Source organism: Mirounga leonina, unplaced genomic scaffold (genome assembly GCF_011800145.1).
Source record: "Mirounga leonina isolate KUSES-001 unplaced genomic scaffold, KU_Mleo_1.0 Mir_151, whole genome shotgun sequence".
NCBI classification, from domain to species: domain Eukaryota; kingdom Metazoa; phylum Chordata; class Mammalia; order Carnivora; family Phocidae; genus Mirounga; species Mirounga leonina.
This window is the reverse complement of record NW_023270377.1, coordinates 50,640,433-50,661,879: the sequence shown is the minus strand read 5'-3', so window position 1 is coordinate 50,661,879 and position 21,447 is coordinate 50,640,433. Positions and strand designations below refer to the sequence as shown.

General features: G+C 36.7%; 1 protein-coding gene across 1 annotated transcript in view; it reads left to right on the top strand.

Moving 5' to 3' along the window:
• The window catches only part of ITGA4 (integrin subunit alpha 4), a 79,438-nt gene that overhangs the window by 27,721 nt on the left and 30,270 nt on the right, over positions 1-21,447 (top strand). Inside the window, exons 11-15 of the mRNA XM_035007606.1 lie at positions 4,533-4,627; positions 5,868-5,958; positions 6,554-6,599; positions 6,984-7,138; positions 9,684-9,838. Of these exons, the coding sequence (XP_034863497.1) occupies positions 4,533-4,627; positions 5,868-5,958; positions 6,554-6,599; positions 6,984-7,138; positions 9,684-9,838 (542 nt within the window). The remainder of the gene's footprint in view (positions 1-4,532; positions 4,628-5,867; positions 5,959-6,553; positions 6,600-6,983; positions 7,139-9,683; positions 9,839-21,447) is intronic.

Genomic DNA, 21,447 nt, shown 5'->3' with positions numbered 1-21,447 from the left:
ATGCTAAGTGTATTTTTTTTTTTAGTGTTACATCTGACTTCTCCTCACTTGTCAGTTATTGATTAATTGATCAGACTCCTTAGACTGTACTATTTGATAATAAGTACAGTAAAGATACTGACAAGACGCAACAGAGGCTGGCTGCCAAGCTGGAGCAGGTTCCAGAAGACTCCTGTTGTGCTAGGCATTCATTATTCAGCTGTTGTACTGTGGAAGGATTTGGGGAAATGTGGGAGAGAGTCCTAAGCAGTGGTAAGGGGGCAACTGGCAGACCCAGCAATAGTGGCTATTTACCAACTGATATGGAAACCTCTCCAGAATGGAATAGGTGTCATTACGGAGTCTGTTGCCAGGGTGTCAGCCCTGCTGTTGAAGTACCTGTGTCTACCCGCCTTCCCTCTTAACATTGACTCTTTTCAATCTAAAGCTGAGGGGTAACTAAGTCTGGTAAAATTGTGCATAAAATGATGAATGGATTCGAGAGGAGTGTGCGTAATTTCTAGAGTTCAGCAAGTAAGTATTTGATGCTTTCAGGGCTCAGAATTGTCTTTCCTCTTGATATGGCCATTGGCGATTAGTATATGGTGATGTTAGGTTGCAATTTACTCAGATACTAGAAATAAGCGAGGGAGTACTCTTAAGTTTTCACTTGTTTAATTTCTGATGCGTAAAGACTTCATTCTACTTGAAATGTATAAAATACGTTTGTCTTCAAGAAGAAAGTGGGTTATTGAATATCCCTTTTGAATATATATAGAATATACATCGCATGTCGAATATATGAACCCTATTAAATGTCAGAGAGTGTAATTTGGTGTACAAATATTACCATTTCTAGAGTTTTTCTAGTTCTATTTTCTATTTCTGAGTTTAGGTTCTTTTTTAGATTCCACATCTTAGTGAGGTCATACAGTGTTAGCCTTTCTCTGACTTATTTCATTGAGCAAAATGCCATCTAGAACATACATGTTGTCACACATGGCAGGATAATTTCTTTTTTATGGCTGAATAGCATTTTTGTTTTGCCAATGAGTAAGCATTTTGTACGTTTTGGATATGAACAAGACCCTGAGGATTTGGAAGCAGGGTCAGTACTTCTTCCCTGAGGCCCTTTCCTCCATATCTGCCTGAGTGAGAAAGCAAGGCACCTGTGTTTTATTTTTCTTTATGTACTTCCCTATTTCTTTACCCCAACTCTATCTTACTTAATTTTTTGGGAGTAAATGGATGAAGTTACTTTGTGTTCATGGCAGGATGTGTGAGATGGTGTAGAAAGGGAATGAAAATCTCACCTGTTCCTTTTCCCTCCACCGCCAGGCAGAGATGCAAATCAGAGTCAATGTCCTCTTACTATGCACACTTTTGTGGTGTTTTCCATAGCAGACCTAAGTTATTTTTGCATTCATCATATCCTTTCCCTTTTTTGTATTCAAAAAAGAAAAAATATGAATTTCCTGTGCACTTAGAAAAGCAAAGCAAGCCATTTGCTAAGGAGATAACCAGTTTGGCAACAGTCCAGCATAAAAATTGCCTCAAAAGGATGAGGAAGTTAGGGAAGAGGTACACGAACAGACCTACATGACGAACATGCCTGGCAGGCAGCATTCAGGTTTCATCCGTAAAAGAGATTTGGCAAAAACCGCTTATTTTTAGTTGAGGTTTTTTCACCTTGAGCATTTTTATGTGACTGTTAGACTATATGTTTGAGTATTTTTTGAGCCAAGCCATAAGAAAGTTCTATAATTGTAAATTATAAGCTGTATTATTATTACTTTATGTGCCCCTGAAATAAATATTGATAGATTATCAAATCATGAATTGAACAGTTCTTTGACACAGAACAGGAGAAGTCTTCAGGGGAAGAAAACACTGGGTAGAGCCTGTAGAGTTAATGATTCCACAGAGCGTGGGAATGAGTGAGCATGGCCTCTGGAGCCAGAATGCAGTGTTTGTATCCCAGCTGCTTCACGTCCAAGCTCTGGGGCCTTGAGCAAGTTATACTCTGTGCCTCAGTTTCCTCATCAGAGTTGGGATCAAAAAGTATCTACTCGATATAGTTGTTTTTAGAGTTACATGAGTTAGTACGTGTGAAGCCCCTAGAGTGGTTCCCCGTGTTGTAATAAGCATTATGTGTTAGCTGATGTTAAAATTATTGTGATTATACCAGTGATAATTATAGTTTACACTAACAATGAAATAAAATGTTCAGATGGAAAGTAGGAAACATTGTCAAATATGTCCGCGTTTGTTCTGTATGTTGTGTCCCAAATGGACTTGCACAGACATAAAAAAAAAAAAATAATGTATGTTTTCCTTCTAACTATAATGATTGCTAAAATTTTAGTATTTTCTATAAAAGATCCAAATATAATCCTAGAAAATAAGAGTTTGGACCTATATATAAGCTAGGAAAAGACTGAATGCAATCCACATGTCTTCTGCTTGGAATGACCTTGATCTGGGCCTTTTTATATTTCCTTTGAAAAGGCCCATTTGTATTGTTTCAAGATATGTGCCTTACATCACTACGGCTAGTAATTGTTACTGCAAGAATTTCCATGTATCAACACCTTTGTAGCCCAGACTTATGATCTTCACATCCTAGTTACTCAGGATGTAGCCATACTGGCTGAAGTCTAAACCGGCCTTGAAGAATGGCATCTGTAACTGGTCTTGTCTTCAGTGGCCACAGGACACTTCTCCCCACACTCCTTCCCTTACCTCCCTCTTCCTCTCCCCTCTCCCTCTCTCCCTTCCTGCTCCTTCCCCTTATGTTCCTGTGAGTATTTAGGCTGTATATATGGCTCCCGGTATTTCAAACTCACCGCCATTGTTCACGTGTGCAATGTTGCCCCTTTGTCACCTGCCATTACGCAGCCTGTTTCCTCTGTCTAAAGTGCCTTCACCCTGTGCTTCTCCTGGCTGTCACCTGTCAATACGGAGTCTCAGCTTGGGGCTTCCTCTTCTATGCAAAGCCTTCCATCATTTCCCCCACCGTCTCGTATGTGGTATTTTTATTCTGGTTTTACCTCCCTTCTTCCCCACAAGAATAAAGTTCCTTTTCGTGGTACTGCCCTGTATGACCAGCACCTGGAAAATGCCCAGAATACAGTAGTTGTTCAGTAGTTGTCCACTGAATAAATCACTGAATGGGTATAGTTGTATATGAGAATTTAAAATACTTTGCACAGGTCAAGAGAGCAGCCTTACTATGTCTAAACTATAAATATAAGGTATGTCTATCACTTACTTCTTGGTATTAGAAATTGTACAGCATTTGGAGGACCTGGCTGACTTAGTTGGTTGTCATGCAACTCCTGATCTCGGGGTCGTAATTTCGAACCCCACGTTGGGTGTAGAGATTACTTAAAAATAAAATCTTGAAGAGGAACCTGGAGGTTCAGTTGGTAGACCATGTGACTCTTGATCTCAGGGTGGTGAGTTTGAGCCCCAAATTGGGCATGGAGGCTACTTAGAAAAAATTTTTTTAAAATTGTACTGCATTTGGCATAGAATTATATTTCAAGAAGGTTTTTATTCTCATTGAAACAGCAGTCAGAAATTACTATTGTAGTTTTTAAAGTTTTAAATCTGATAAATTAGTAAGTATTGACTATCATGAAAGCAAACTTTCTGTATTTTAGGTTTCTGTTGAAGTAATAAGAAAACATTACATATGAATAAACACATGAATATACCCAAATAAATAGACATAATACCTTGTAACACTAATGAAATGCTCTTGCAACTATAGAATGTTATTTTTCTCCTGTGCATTTTGTATTTATGGCTCTTAAGCAACCATGTCATTCATAGTTTGTTTTCTCTTGCTTATGTCAGTTGATTAACTATTTTTTCTCCTGGCATCATAATCTGACGTGAATCCCAAGTCATAAAAGTGATGCAGTCATTACTTTACAGAACAAATTCACTTTCCAAAATCTAGTTTGCATGTATGTTTGTGTATAAATACAGATATCCTTAACAAATACCTTAATTGCTTTCACTGAAACAGGAATTTAGAAGTCCTTTTGCAAATAAAGTAAAACCCAGAGCTCAAAATAAAGAATCTTAGGGTTATAATACTCACAGATGATAATTTATGTGCTGGGGTCTGCTCTAAACACTTTACATGAGCTACATCCAATGCTGAGGGTGAGTTCTTCTCTTACGATCCCATGCTATAGGTGAGGGGCCCGAGACACGATGAAGGTAAGAAATGGGCCTGGCTGAGGGTCAGGCTTTGGTGGTTTGGCTGGAGAGCCCACATCCTTAACCATTGTGTTAGAGCGTGTCTCAGACCTCTTCACCCTGCTGCTTCGATGCACAGATGATTCTGCACAGTCCTGTACATTGTTATGATGATATTTATTTTGTGATACTTTTTTCTGTCTAGTGAGTAAAGTATTTGTTTTTTTTTGATAAGGAATTTTCTTATGTGATATGAATTAAGTATGAAAGTTAGTTTTCAGAGTTGCATTCTTTATACTAAGAATTTATGTATTTATTTTGCCACTGAAATTCTGGAATAGATGTCGCGATTGGAGCTCCACAAGAAGATGACTTGCGAGGTGCTATTTATATTTACAATGGCCGAGCAGATGGGATCTCATCAGTGTTCTCACAGGTAGACTACTACTCTGTTTTGGAAAGAAGCATTGATAATAAATGATTGCTGAAACTTCCGGTGTTAGTGTGGACTTATTTTTCTTAATTTGCTCTTTCAAGTATTTAATATCTATTTCACCCTTTTCTTGTGATAAGAGTAGGTGGTCTCATTTTGAAGGTTGTTAATAACTCTTTGAAATCATTTTTTTCCATAACTAAGAGTTTTGGTTCACATCCATTCTTGTTTGTTTGTTTGTTTGTTTTGATGTAGTGTTCCATGCATTCTCATTTGTTTTTAACCTACTGAAGATTTTCTTTGCGTTCCACAAATTTATGTTCTGAGATGGTATCTGTACTGTTTTGAATAAGCCCATGTGGCTTTGATTAACTGTGTCTTGCCTTGTGCCTAAAGCCCCATATTTCAGGGAGGTCACACTGGGAGAGCGAACACATGATACTCTGTTCCTTTCAGGCGCAGCTTCAGGATGGAAGCTTTTAATAAAGTTCCCTGATCTAACTGACTTTACTTTTGTTTTTTGACAAATCAGGGTATTTCGGTGCATAGAAAACACTCCATACACATGCAGAGAAGTTTTTCTAAAGATACTTTTATGGAAATATTAGCTAATACTGTTATTTTTGGTGGAGCAAAATGGACAAATGGTTCTCCATATTTAACATGAGAAATCTATACTTGTCTAGTAAAAATTACTGATTTTCTTAGCATGGATAGCAGGCTGATATATGTAAATCAGCATCTGGATGTGAAATTAGACCTATAGAATAGGAAACACATGTCTGACTTCAATTGTCACATGCTAGGAAACAGTCTGGCTCAATAGGGTGGCTTTCATCATAAGCCTGAGGAGTAGGCTCCACTAAGTGATTATGCATGTCTCCTTTTCCAAACTACTTGTTTGGTTTTTCATGTTCATCTGGGAAATAAATACAGAGCCTGAAAGGAGACTGGGGAGAGGGAGTCAAGGCTGGTTAAGAAGATCTGTACTATATAATTTTCTCTTTGTGATTTTTTTTTCTAGTCACGAAGTAATTTTTTTCTTCTAGTCACAAAGTAGATGTCACCTGCCCAATTCAAACTGGAAACTTTTGTTTCTCTTAGATGCATGTATTTGACTTAAATGCATTTTGTTAGAAAATGTGCCTGGGTATTGTAAGGCTCATTATTTAACTAAATCATTGCTTCTCTGAGATATCAGGTGTGCAAAAACTGCTTCCTACTCAACTTACTTATTTTTCAGAGAATTGAAGGACTTCAAATCAGTGAATCATTAAGTATGTTTGGACAGTCTATATCTGGACAAATTGATGCAGATAATAATGGTTATGTAGGTGAGTATAAAATCATATTTCATAAATTGAAATGAGCTCTATTGTGGATGTTGCTTTATTGCAAAGTACATAAAACTGGTATGGAAAAGTTCTAATCTACTGGTAATTTATTTCCTTCATTTTTAAAGCTCTTTTGAATTCAAGGATGGGTCAGAAATGATCAAATAATTCCTCAGCTTTACAGTGTTAGTTACTTGACATTTTATTCTTTGTTCTTGAAAAAATGAAAAGCACCTATGAAAATAAATCAAACATAAGATGCTGAAAAGAAAGACTTTTTTTTTGTACTTTGAGAGGAGATTCCTAGGTGAATGTTTGTAGTTAAAAATTTTAATATTTTTTTAGTAAGCTTATCTTTATATCCTATTTTTATCATAAAGTTTGCTTATAGTAAAGGGATGGATGTTATTACAGATGAATAGACTCAGACAAATGTGGAATGAATCCTCAGATGTAAGTATATCTTTTCTAATTAATTTTCTGTAAATGGTGTTTTGATACAGTCAAAAGGTGAAACATAGTGAAGTATTTATGGCTGAAAAATAATTCTCTTTGACTAATGATGTTCATTAATCTATTGTTTTTCATCCTCCAGATGTGGCAGTTGGTGCTTTTCGGTCTGATTCTGCTGTGTTGTTAAGGTAAGGTTGATGCATTTTACTGCTTAATGACAATTGGGCTTAATTGTAAATGATGGGAGGCAATTTTTAAAATCAGCATTGGTGGTGACCTCATAATGCGTTTTTTTTATTTTCTGAAATTTTATTGAACTTTAGGATACTCTTTCCACCTTACGTGGATATTATAATTAAACAAACCATCAAGCAAAGTCAATATTTTTAGCATTTAAAAGAAAATTTCTCTTGATTCATGCACAGAAATGTAATTGAGTGTATATGCACATAGTGTTAATAAAGCAATTTCATGAAGTTACTTGATGATGGCAACTGACAAAACAAATGCAGTTTTTTCTTAGGGAAAAAATAATTCTGCAGTTAATATTGCTAATTTTATTTCCTTTTTAGGACAAGACCTGTAGTGATTGTCAAAGCTTCCTTAAACCATCCTGAGTCAGTAAATAGAACAAATTTTGACTGTGTTGAAAATGGATTGCCTTCTGTGTGCATGGATCTAACACTCTGTTTCTCATACAAGGGCAAAGAGGTTCCAGGTTATATTGGTAAGGGTGCCCTTACAGAATTTACCCTGCCTGAGTGTGCACTCCACTCATTCATCTCGTGGTCCTCTTCTGAGCCCTCACTGTGTCTCACCTTAGAGGCCAAGACACTCGCTGCCTCATCTCTTGGGTTCTTGTGTTGTTCTTACCAACAAGAGGGGCACCATAGGAGGCTATCGTTGTCTAGAAGTTATGACAAGAAGAAAAGCGGGAGTATCACTTGCTATATTAGGGTGAGCTAAACTGAGCTTTAGCTTTAGTTTAGAATAGAAAGAACATTCTCACAGTTTCTCCTCCATTTAACTGGGCTCCTTCTATAGCTGAAGCTGGCTTAAGTTGGAAGTCCTGAGAGGGAGAAGAGTCTTTTCTTTATATTTTATCCTTTGAGTAACTGAAGAAGCTTATCTCAAATCTAGACGCTGATTCCAATTTCCATAAATAACACACATCTCTCAAAGATTTTCTGTGACTGTCAGCTCCTGAGAGCCACGTCCTTTTCTCTTTACATAGGTAGCTCTCAGTTAGCTGCTCTGGAGAAAGTAGCACTGATCTGGCTCATGCAAAATTGTGGTTAATGTCAAATCACATACATGTGACTTTGTGTATATTACATTTTTTCTAGCAGGTTATGTTCCTGTTTATGTTATACTTAAGCTAATATTAGAATGACTAATGAAACTAGCCAATAGTAGGGGAGAAGCATACCCAGGTTTTTTATTTGGACGTTAATAATATATACAGTTCATGAGCCACGCAAGACCTATCAAGAGTTGATTGTATTTGTGACCCTGCGGGCTCTCATCATCCAAACATCATGAAGGGCAGCAAATACGCTGAACCAAACTATGGGTACATAGTTTCAGAGGTCTCAGTCCGAATTAGCCTGTAATGAGAAGTGCAGAATGAGCCTAGTAGATCTACTTTAGATCAAACTCATTTTTAAAAGTGCACTGCCGAAGTCCTGGCTAGAGCCAGGACAGTGGGCAAAACCTTAATCTAAGGTTACAGATCGGAGAAGTGCTAATGTCAGAGCATGGCCCCAGGAACACAGTAACACAGTCACACTGATGGATTATCTGAACGATACACGTTAAGCAGATACGACTGTTTCTCTTTATGCAAAACCAGTGCTTGTCCGACTACCAATTCCATTGTGACCAGACATTTTTAAAAATCGTTGAAAACAAATATATGAAACTCATAAATAATCACAACATTGTTACAAATACAAGCTTTACAGTTGCATAAAATGAGTCCTTGGGAGAAATAATTCACAAGGTAAGCATGTTTATAAAACGAGGATGTTTTGCCACTTACTACAAGTGGGTTTTTATTTACCTTTTTTTAATTTACTTTTTGTGTGAACGCATGGTGATGAATTGTAGATCATTGTTTCAGTTGCAGCCAAGCCTCTGAGGCACTGAATCTCAGCTATTGTAATTTTGAAGCCAATTGACTTGGACTTTGTTATTTATTTTCTAAATAAAAGTAAGGTTAAAAAATTGATTTGAAGTTTGTAGGAGTATTACGGGTTTTATACTTCTGTTGCCTTGAAATTAGTAGATAAAATCCTTCTAGAAGAGTAAGTTACTCCTCAAATGTGATCGAACACTTCAGGAATTAAATAAATCCTTTAAAATATCATTTATGAATTATTGCACCTATATAATGAGCTGATATCTCAGCAAACTATTAGATGTAGCTTGTTTTGCAAAGAACCCTTTTAGATTTAAAAAATGGCTCTTTCTTGGTAATATCTGGCTTGGAATTTTTTTGGTTGCTTGTTAATTTTACTTAGATCTTTGCTGGTTGAAGATATTCATTAGCAGATGATTATTTACTATGTCAGATTTGAAGTAAATCTTACCAGACTGCCAGAATATTGAGAGAATGTCAGTATTTTGCACAAATCAACACTGGAAGTTCAAACTGGAAACCAATGAGAACACAGAGGAGATTAATCAGGGTCCAGGGCTGGAAAAGGAGACACCTTTGAGTAAACTGTTGATATAGGTTTGTAATGTTCACATTACATTTTAAAAAATAATAAATAACCTCTCAAATCAGAAACAAACAGAAAGAAATGAACCTAACCATACACAAAATTAGTTATGTAACCACACAAGATAGAATTATCACAAGTGGCGTTTGAGTGTAGTGTTCTGTCTATGCTTCCTTAGTTAGATATTCGAAGGACATAAAGGACTCCAGAGAAATCTGAAACTTTGCTCAGAACTTTTATTAGGAGTCACAGTTTTAGTATTGTAGTTTTGAAATGTTTATATGTAGGAAGATTAAGTAAATGAAGATGTTAATAGTTAAAAAATGGAAACCAGAGAGAAGTTTGTAAATTTTTTATAACAATTTTAACAATCAGTATTTTTAAATTGTTTCCTCTTCCATATTTTAGGCTAGTTTTTAAAAGCCTTTTAATGAAGAGAATTTAAGATACTTCTAGTGTTGGGATATAATTTTGACTATTTTCACTTAAAAATAATGCTTTTAGGGAATTATTTATATTAATTGCAATTCTCTCTGCATTTTGCAGTTTTGTTTTATAACATGAGTCTGGATGTGAACCGGAAGATAGACTCTCCATCGAGATTTTACTTTTCTTCTAATGGAACGTCGGATGTGATCACAGGCAGCATAAAAGTGTCAAGCAGAGGAGCTAACTGCAGAACACATCAAGCATTTCTGCGGGTAATGTAAACTCATTTTTATGAATGAATATGTAAACTTCAGTATTATCACTGCGGGTAATGTAAACTCATTTTTATGAATGAATATGTAAACTTCAGTATTATCACTTACTGCATTGGTATCCTTTTATAAAATGTGGTTACAAGCAAGTGTGATGCCCGCCTAAACTAGCTGACCTGTTCGTTGTTCCAGAGGTAAAATGTTTAACAGTCCTGTGACCTGGATCATCCAGGGTCCACTTCTTGCATCTTCTTTATTTCACATTTATCACACTTGACTGCATCACTCTTTTTTAAAGATTTGCCTTTTCCGGGCGCCTGGGTGGCTCAGTTGGTTAAGCGACTGCCTTCGGCTCAGGTCATGATCCTGGAGTCCCGGGATCGAGTCCCGCATCGGGCTCCCTGCTCAGCAGGAAGTCTGTTTCTCCCTCTGACCCTCCTCCCTCTCATGCTCTCTGTCTCTCATTCTCTCTCTCTCAAATAAATAAAAATAAAATCTTTAAAAAAAAAAAAAAAAAAAGATTTGCCTTTTCCTTCCTACAATTGCTATCTCCGTATCCCTGTTTATACACTTCCCGAGAAATGCACGGAGTGAGTAGCACTGCTGAGCCTCAGATCTGTTCCCCTGGTAGGGTTTTTTTTGGTGGGGGGAGGAAGCAGGGAAGTTCGTTTGTTTTTCATGTGACTCTAGTGAAGCAGAATCCACCATGACTGCTTTCGGATCAGGCCTTTGTCCCCCGTGCCAGCAGATGTCAGTGGGAACCTGCACAGTTGCAGTGTGTGGGCATCATCTGTGGGCCAGGACAATGGCTCTCAGGATGTTTGGGGGTATGTCCTGCCAAAGCACAGCCAGTTTCATCTTTCTTTCATTAAAACACTCATTCCCAGACCAATCGTCCCATTCCTTGCCTTGGTCAACATTTTTTTCACATGAAGCAGTGCCAGGTCTTTCTCATCAGGGAATGGTGTACTTCATGAGAGAATCTATTGTCACAAAAAAGCCCAACTATCCCCGGGAGCCTTTTCTGGGATTTCAAATGGTTGCCTCAGCTTAGAACTTAATTTTCCCTGAGATACTTATTCCAAGCAAATGCAAACAAACATCAAGACTCTAACACTATTAAATGCTAAAAGTAATAATCCCTATGCTCTTTCCTCATTTCCCTTAACAGTTTTTATTGTCCTACTAGAATAAATCTATTAGGTGGTCGAGAGCCAGAAGTATAGATGCTATTAATGTAACCATTATTTATATGGTAGGGATTAAAGAGGGTTTGTTTGTTTGGTTTTTTAAAATCCTATATAGCTGTGATTTTACTTAGGTTAGTCAATTTTGGAGACTATCATTGAGACCATTTTCAAGGCAGTAAAAGGGCCAACATTAGACATTCACAAAGAAACGTATTGTGTTGAATTTATATCAATGACAGGAAATTGACCTGACTTCTTTAGCCCTTTGTTCCTTGGCATTGTTCCAACAAGTAAGGGTTCATCAAAATTTTACATTTTCAGCAGAATAATTTGCAGTGAAAAGGACAATTTAGCAGAGGCTTCTGTGTTATCGACGCTTACTTGTACTGTTACCCTGGTATGGATGGCAGCAGGTTACAGCCATTGACTTTTGACCATACTGTCAATACCAGACAAAAGCACTTGTCTCTGGGATTGGTACCTAGTAGCGTTTTTTTTGTTTTTGTTTTTTTTTAAAGTGAAACCATTATTAAAATTAAAACAGCTCTAGTTGTGATTCGGGAAGATAGGGAAATATAATGAGTGCATTTTCCACCCCCACCAGCATGGTAGCAGGAGGTATTCAGAAACATGGACATTACTATGCTTCTACAGTCCAAAAGATTGGGACAGAAATTGATACTCTTCTGCCATCTTAATGATAGTAGAAAAGATGAGCAGTAGTCAGGATGCCTGGATTGTCCCTTTGTTCCATAAACCTTGCCCCGTATCAGGAGTGTTAATGGGCATATTCAGCATCCCTTACAGTGAAATGAGGTGGCACTTGCTAATTATGTAGCCAGGCCCACAGCCCCTACTTCTAAGAAGACTCTGCTTGCCGGTTGGGCACATTTTCCTTGTGTAGTTGTTCCCTTTGGTCATACCAGTGAAGCTCCACCTCTCCATCCACACAATTAATTCCATAGGTATTTGAGTTCCAATGTTGCATCAGGTACCATTTGAGACACTTGCGTATAGTAGTGAATGAAATATAAAAAAGATCACTACCCTCACTGAGTTTACAGTCTAGTGGAGTGAGACAAACCACGTGATAAACATGAAATTTTATACCATTTTAGAAGATATGGGTGATTGAAAAAGGAGAAAGGGCAGAGTACAGGAAACTGTGGAGTGCTGGGAAAGAAATGAAGGGTGCGTTTTATTTATTGAAGTATAATTAACATACAGTGTTATATTAGTTTTAGATGTTGAATATAACAATTTAACAATTTTATACATTAGTGCCCATCATGATAAATGTATTCTTTTTTAAATTTTGACTCCAGAGTAGTTAACCTACAGTGTTATATTACTTTCAGGTGTACAATATAGTGATTCAATAGTTCCACGTATTACTCGGTGCTCATAAGACAAGTGTACTCTTAATCCCCTTTATCTGTTGCACCCATGCCCCCAACTTCCCTCTCTCTATTCTCTGTATTTGAGTCTGTTTTTTGTTTCTCCCTTTTTCTTTGTTAGTTTTGTTTTTTAAATTCTATAAATGAGTGAAATTGTATGGCATTTGTCTTTATCTGACTTATTTTATTTAACATTATACCCTGTGGTCCATCCATGTTGTTGCAGATGGCAAGATCTCATTTTTTTTTTTTTATGGCTGAGTAATATTCCTCTGTGTGGGTGTGGGTGTGTGTGTAAGTGTATACACAACATCTTTATCAGTGGACACTTGGGCTGCTTTCCTCTCTTGGCTATCGTTAATAATGCTGTAGTAATAGGGGTGCATATTTTTTTGAATTAGTGTTTTCATTTTCTTTGGGTAGATACCCAGTAATGGAATTACTAGATCATATGGTAATACTATTTTTAATTTTTTAAGGAACCTCCATACTGTTTTTCCCCAGTGGCTCCACCAGTTTGCATTCCCACCAACAGTCCACAAGGGTTCCTTTTTCTCTACATCATCGCCGATACTTGTTATTTCTTATCTTTTTTATTCTAGCCATTCTCACAAGTGTAAGATTCTGATTCTAGCCATATCTATCTCTTGTGGGTTTTTTTAAAGATTTTATTTATTTATTTGACGGAGAGCGAGAGAGCACAAGCAGGGGAGCAGCAGAGGGAGAGGGAGAAGCAGGCTCCTGGCTGAGCAGGGAGCCCAATGTGGCGCTTGATCCCGGTTCTAGTAGTTTTTTGGTAGAGTCTTTAGAGTGTTCTATATATGGAATCATTTCATCTGCAAATAGTGAAAGTTTAACTTTTTCCTTACCAATGTGGATGGCTTTTATTTCTTCTTCTTGTCTGATTGCTGGGTAGGACTTCCCATACTATGTTGAGTAAAGGTGGTGAGAGTAGGCATCCTTGTTTTGTTCCTGTTCTTAGAGGAAAAGCTTTCAGTTTTTCACCATTGAGTATAATTTTAGCTATGGGTTTTTTACACATGGCCTTTATAATGTTGAGGTATAGTCCCTTTAAATCTACTTTGTTGGGAGTTTTTATCATGAGGAAATGTTGTACTTTGTCAGATGCTTTTTCTGCATCTGTTGAGATGATCATACAGTTTTTATCCTTTATCTTATTGATTTGATGTACCACATTGACTGACTTGTGAATATTGAATCACCATTGTGTCTCTGGAATAAATCCCACTTGATTGTGATAAATGATTTTTTTAATGTATTACTGAATTTAGTTTGCTAATATTTTGTTGAAGATTTTTCATCTATGTTAATCATGGAAATTGGCCTATAATTTTCTTCTTTTGTAGTGTCTTTATTTGGTCTTGGTATCAGGCTAATGCTGGCCTCATAGAATGAATTTGGAAGTTTTACTTCCTCTTCTATTTTTTGGAATAGTTTGAGAAGAATAGGTATTAACTCTTTAAATGCTGGGTAGAATTCACTGCGAAGTCATCTGGTCCTGGACTTTTGTTTGTTGGGAGTTCTTTGATTATCGATTCAATTTCACTGCTAGTAATCGGTCTGTTCAAATTTTCTATTTCTTTCTGATTCAGTCTTGGAAGGTTACATGTTTCTAGGAATTTGTCCATTTCTTCTATGTTGTCCAATTTCTTGGCATATAATTTTTTCATAATATTCTCTTATAATCCTTTGTATTTTTGTGGTGTCAGTTTCTCCTTTTTCATTTCTGATTTTATTTTTGGTCTTCTCTCTTACTTTTTTCTTGGTGAGTCTGGCCTAAAGATTTATCAGATTTGTTGAACTTTTCAAAGAACCAGCTCCTGGTTTCCTTGATCTTTTCTATTGTTTTGTGTTGTTTTGGTTTTTTTGTTGTTGTTTGTGTTTTTTTGTGTTTTTTTTTTTTAGTCTCTATTTCATTTGCTTGTTCTCTGATCTTTATTATTTCCTTCCTTCTACCAATTTTAGGTTTTGTTTGTTCTTGTTTTTCTAGTTCCTTTAGATGTAAGGTTGAGTTGTTTGCTTGAGTTTTTTCGTTTCTTGAGGTATGTCTGTATTACTATAAAATTTCCCTCTTAGAACTGCTTTTGCTGCATCCTAAATATTTTGGACAGTTGTGTTTCCATGTATTTTATTTCCTTTTTGATTTCTTGGTTTGCCCATTCATTGTTTAGTACCATGTTGTTTAGCCTCCATGTGTTCGTGCTTTTTTCCAGTTTTCTTTTTTTTTTAAAGATTTTTTTAAATTTATTTATTTGACAGAGAGATAGCACAAGTAGGCAGAGCGGCAGGCAGAGTGAAAGGGAGAAGCAGGCTCTCTGCTGAGCAGGGAGCCGGATTCAGGGCTCCATCCCAGGAGCCTGGGATCATGACCTGAGCCGAAGGCAGGCGCTTAACCGACTGAGCCACCCAGGCGCCCCTTTTTTCCAGGTTTCTTGTAACTGATTTCTAGTTTCATATTCTTGTGGTCAAAAAAGATGCATGATATGATTTCAGGCTTATTAAAATTTATTGGGACTTGTTTTGTGGCCTAACATGTGATCTCGCCTGGAGAATGTTCCATGTGCACTTGGAAAGAATGTGCATTCTGCTGTTTTTGGATGGAATGTTCTGTATGTATCTGTTAGGTCCATCTGGTCTAATGTGTCATTGAAAGCCACAATTTCCTTGTTGATTTTCTGTTCGGAATGTCTGTCCAGTGATATAAATGGGGTGTTAAAGTTCCCTGCTATTACTGTAATCCCATCAGTTTCTCCCTTTTTATATGTTAATAATTGCTTTATGTATTTTGGTGCTCCCATGTTGGGTGCGTAGATACAATTGTTACATCTTCTTGATGTATTTTCCCTTTATATAGTGCCCTTCTTTCTCTCTTGCAACAGTCTTTGTTTTAAAGTCTATTTTGTCTGATAGAAGGATTGCTGCTGTAGCTTTTTTTTTTCACTTACATGTATGTATATGTTTTTTATCCCTTCATTTTCAGTCTGCATGTATCTTTAGGTCTGAAGTGGGTCTCTTATAGTCAGCATATAGATGGGTCTTGTTATTTTAATCCATTCAGTCACCCTCTGTCTTTTGACTGAAGCATTTAGTCCATTTGCATTTAAAGTAATTATTGCTGGGTATGTATTTATTGCCATCTTATTACGTGTTTTATGGTTGTTTTTAAGTTCTCTGCTCCTTTCTTCTCTTGCTCTCTCCCCTTGTGGTTTGACGACCTCCTTTAGTGTTATACTTGGATTTCTGTCTCTTGATTTTTGTATATCTATTATAGGTTTTTGATTTGCAGTTACCATGAGGATCATATATAACATCTTAAGTATATAGCAATCTGTATTAAGTTGATGGTCATTTAAGTTTAATCCCATTCTAAAAGCATTGCATTTTTACTCCGTCCTCCACATTGTATGTATATAATGTTATATTTTCCATCCTTTTTTTGTGAGTTCCTTGGCAGATTTTGTAGATAAAATTGATTTTACTCCTTTTGTGTTTTAACCTCCGTATTGGTTTCATAAGTGATTAATCTACTACCTTTATTGTGTGATTGCATCTACCTTTGAAATTGTTCCCTTTCATAATTTTCTTTTTTTAATTTTATTATATTATGTTAATCACCATACATTACATCATTAGTTTTTGATGTAGTGTTCCATGATTCATTGTTTGCGTATAACACCCAGTGCTCCATTCAATACGTGCCCTCCTTAATACCCATCACCAGGCTAACACATCCTCCCACCCCCCTCCCCTCTAGAACCCTCAGTTTGTTTCTCAGAGCCCATAGTCTCTCATGCTTCATCTCCCCCTCCGATTCCCCCCCTTCATTTTCCCCTTCCTACTATCTTTTTTTTTTTTTTTAATGTATAATGTATTATTTATTTCAGAGGTACAGGTCTGTGATTCATCAGTCTTACACAATTCACAGCACTCACCATAGCACATACCTTCCCCAAATGTTTAATTTTTTACACCTTACAGTGTTTTATCTATTGAAATTTTCTTTTATTAGATGTCACTTTGCCCACGATGAAAATGTTTTCTCATCCATATACATATGTGACAATGAATCTCTGTCTTTGCTATATTCATATATACAACTTGATTAGATCTTAGTGATTTCTTAGTACAAGTTCTTAGAACATGGGATAATTTTGAGGCTGCTTTGATTTAGGGAAACTCAATTAACAATTGGCAGCAGTTTTTAGAAATGTCTGAGCAGCTGTGGTGGAGTGAGACTTCCCATAAGGCTTTTATAGATGATATTTCTTGGTTGATCTTGATGGAATCTCTACATCAAAATATTCAGTGATGTTTGAGAAGAGAAGATGATTAGTAAAGTGGGACAACAATAAAGTAACAAGATTCTCACCTTGCTTGCAACATTTCCAGTAAAAGCTAGAAATATGTAGCTTACTCATCAGACCAGGATGCCTGTCCCCATGGATATTCGGAGATCCAGGGAGTTCAGTGGCTTTAGCATGTTGTATAATTATGAAATCAACCCACCCACATATACAGTAGATTAGTTCATTATTTCCCTTGATTTCTCAAATTTCTAGATTTTTGGATTTCTGAGGTAAAGGAATTTTATTGTGTTACGTAAGTTCTGAAACCCATCTTTTTCAATAATAACGGCAAGGAAATGAATGTATGTTTGATTAGTAAATTTGTTTTATTTGTATTTTATATGTCTACATTGTTAAGCTATACAAGCACATAGCTCAATCTACACAGCAGACTATGGACAGAACCATATATGAATACTTTTCTGCTGAAAATCTAAGTACAAGCAACCTATACAACGATCCTGACGTTATGGTAGTCAAGAGGTGGATTGATTATTCCAGCATTTGTTAATTCTTTGCTAGTTTGCAAGGTCTTTGAAGACAGAATACTACTTTTTGCATGTTTGTATTCTTCTTAGAGGTAATACGAGTCATTACATGAGGTAGGAATCAATAAATATTTTTAAAATTTATGGATGATATGTTCTCAGTGCTATTTAAAGAATTCTGTAAGGGAAAATCTGAGAATGTTCTATTAGTGTTATGGTTAGAGCACCTGTTTTTGGGGTGCTGTCTCTTCTCAGGGTGTTAGTAGTGCCAGATGTGGACAGTTCTCCACTTAGCGAACCAAGCTCACTAGCTGGAGTGGTTAGCATTACAAGTGGTGGTGCTGGCTTCAGTTGCAGTCCATGCCTCTGCCTTTCCTTCTCCCTCCCCAACCCATTTCCCACCTTTGTACCAGAAGGGTATTTCAGAATCATAAATCTGACCATATTCTTTGCTTGAAATTCCTCTGTGTAAGACTTTCTCATCCTCTTTTGACTGTGGATTGTGTGGCCCTCCTTCTTCTGTACTTGTGTATACATCCATCAGAACGCTCATCCGGCACACTGTGTGTGGATTTATGGGTTATGGATTGTGACATAGCTATTGACTTGCAGTTTTGTATCCCCAGGGTCTTCCTTCGACACAGCAGACCCATGAATAGATACGTTGAAATGTCTATACCTCAATATCATTTCTCATTCAGTAAACTTTATAAATATTTCTGGCTCCACCCCCTAGGTTTTTTACTGCATACACACAGTAAGAGGACATGGGCCTATGGCTCAGTTCTCAAGTGGCCGTAAATAAGAATTTCTGTAAAAGTCAAACAAGAAGGCGGACTTTGAGTAATTTCAGACATGTGCTCATTTGCACACTTGTGGGTTGCCTTATTTTATGTAATTGTCCATAAAAATGTGGCATGGAATCTTCATTATTTTTAATATAGATAGCATATGCCCATCCAAATGAAAAATTTTAAGCAAATCTACTTTTTCCCTCCCCAATACTTAATTAGTCACTACAAGACATTTTTGATATTCTAGCCTTTGTCTTTAGGTAGAGCTGTTAAAGTTAAATAAGTGTGAATATCTGTCAAATACAGTTCTTGCAAGAGTGCACGTACATTTTATATGTTGTGAGAAAATCGTAATTAATAGCTAATTAGGATAATGAAAGTAATATACACCAGATGTAGAGAAGACCTTGTGGAAAATTAGTATGAATTAGATAACATGTGATTTGGTCAAAGCAAGCTTGTTGAGAAGAATTAAAACAGTGGACATGTGGAGGGACAATCAGTGGCTGTCTAGCTTCTACACCTAGGGAATAATTTAATCAAGTTTGCTATTGTAATACTCAGGGCTTCAAGCTGTTCCAGTTTCACAAGTTGATAACTTGGGATTTGGGCCTTGATTTGCAGCATTCCTATATGGTCAAAGTTTCATGTTGAGAGGATCACTTATCAAGTAATTTAGTAAAATCATCTCCATGTATAAGAATGGAAAAGTAATAAGAGATCCCCTGTACTCTGATTCATGCTCCAGATCTTCCAGGTACCAATTAATTAGTACAAGTCTAATACTTGCTATCTAACTCATTTCCTACTTAATGTTCACTGACTGGCAATGGTCTGATTTTCTTATTTTTTTTTTTATTCCTTCCAGTTGTTCACCTGAATTTCTTAAACTCAAATTCATTCCTTGATTGGTTGATGTAGATATATTTTGAAGCAGTGTATATATATTAAGTCAATATCTAACATCTCTTAAGATCTTAAGTGCCAGGCATTATACTTACTATTTTACAAACATCATGCCACTGAATTCTCATAACAATAGGTATAAGTATCATAAGAATTGTCTTTATTTCCACTTTCAGATGAGGTAACTGAGCCATTGACAAGGTTACACAGATAGTAAGTGTTGCACTTGAGATTTGAACCCCAGTCCTGTACCTACTATATATATATATATATTGATAGTTATAAATAATGTAAAAAAAATTTTCATCTTTTTTATTTACAGAAAGACATAGAATAGATGTTGTTGGGGCGCTTGGGTGGCTCAGTCGTTTGGCGTCTGCCTTCGGCTCAGGTCATGATCCCAGGGTTCTGGGATCGAGCCCCGCTTTGGGCTCCCCGCTCGGCGGGAAGCTTGCTTCTTCTTTTTTTTTTTTTAATTTATTTTTTTATTCTTATGCTAATCCCCATACATTACATCATTAGTTTTAGATGAAGTGTTCCATGATTCATTGTTTGTGCATAACACCCAGTGCTCCATGCAGAATGTGCCCTCCTCAATACCCACCACCAGGCCAACCCATCCTCCCACCCCCCTCCCCTCTAGAACCCTGTTTGTTTTTCAGAGTCCATCGTCTCTCATGGTTCGTCTACCCCTCCGATTTCCCCAGGGGAAGCTTGCTTCTCCTTCTCCCACTCCTGTGTTCCCTTTCTCGCTGTGTCTCTCTCTGTCAAATAAATAAATAAAATCTTTAAAAAAAAAAAAAAGATGTTGTCTTTTATGTGATAAATCATCTTGATTAATTTACTTCATTGATTTTTATCAAGTTACTACAGCACAACCATCTGTATTACAGGCATTTTTTTTTCTTACCCATTAGGGATTGCTAATTGATGAGCTTTACAAATTATCTGTTCTTTGTTTGCTTTTAGGCAGTAATGTTTAAGCCATATTCCAATCTTGAAATGCCCATAGGTAATAAAAACCTGGCCTACTAATGTTACTGGGAGTTCTGTTAATGACAAAGTCATGGATCGACTCAGGAACTGAATAAATATAAACCTCAGTTATGGTTTAAGGTAATATGTCTAGCCCTGGTGCAAACACTTGAGTCTCTTTAAGTGGTCAAAATGAACTTAGTTGAATTTCTTTTTTAAAATGAGAAGAACCAGGGTGCCTGGCTGGCTCAATTGGTAGAGTGTGTGACTCGTGATTTCAGGGTTGTGAGTTCGAGCCCCATGTTGCGTATAGAGATTACTTAAAAACAAAATATTAAATAAATAAATAATAAATCGAGAAGAACCTATAGATTGAAATGGGTATTTGAAAAGTCGAGTCAAACTGTGATGTAAAGCTCAGACATCAAAGTATAGTAACAATTTTAGCATCAAAAGAAAAGAAAAAGAAAAGCAAAAACTGCATAGTTCAATGTAGATAGAACTTACTGATTATTAACTGCCTTCTCAAATCCTGAGATCATTTCTATGTTTAATTTTTGTGGTGCTTAAGATACTTGTTTTATATAGATTTGCCATCATGTCTTGTTTCATGAAATTTAATTGTCTCCTGAATTCTGATATAAATCCTCATAGATTACTTTATCAGTAAAATCTTACTTGCCCACCTACTTAGATAATGAGAAAAAGAAAGGTGTCTATTTTGTTCAGTAGACTTTGAAAATCTCATTTCTGTCTAGAGAGGGCTGGGTTAAGTGCTTTCTAAGAGGTACCATGTTTTATGCATTACTGATTTTTTTTTTTTCCATAGACATGAGATTCGAGAACAACTGCTTTCAAAGTTACTTTCCTGTTGGCTATTTTACTGTTTGTGTATATATGTATGTTAGCAAATAATTTTGATAGTATGTGGTATGTTCTTCACTAGAAGGCTAGTGAATAATCAAAAAATAATTTTGAAGTACATGAGAAGATATTTTTAAGAGGGAAAAATAATGCCTGCATGTAGAAATTCACATAGATTAAAATATGTGAATTGACAATCAGTGTAATGAACTCAAGAGCTGTTTCTCTGGGGGCAGAACACAAGAAATTTTAAAAATCATTCAAAAAAGGGATGCCTGGGTGGCTCAGTTGGTTAAGCAGCTGCCTTCGGCTCTGGTCTTAATCTCAGGGTCTTGGGATTGAGTCCCACATAGGGCTCCTGCTCAGTGGGGAGCCTGCTTCTCCCTCTCCTCCCTGCTTGTGCTCTCTCTCGCACTCTCTCTCTCTCTCTTGCTATCACTCTCTCTCGCTAGCTCTCTCTCGCTAGCTCTCTCTCTCGCTAGCTCTCTCCTTCGCTAGCTCTCATGGGCGCGCGCACTATCCCTCTCTTTCTCTCATTCCTGCCCGCACTATCTCGCTCTATCTCTTTTGCTATCTCTCTTGCTATCTCTCTCGCTATCTCTCTCTATCTCTCTCTCTCTCCCTATCT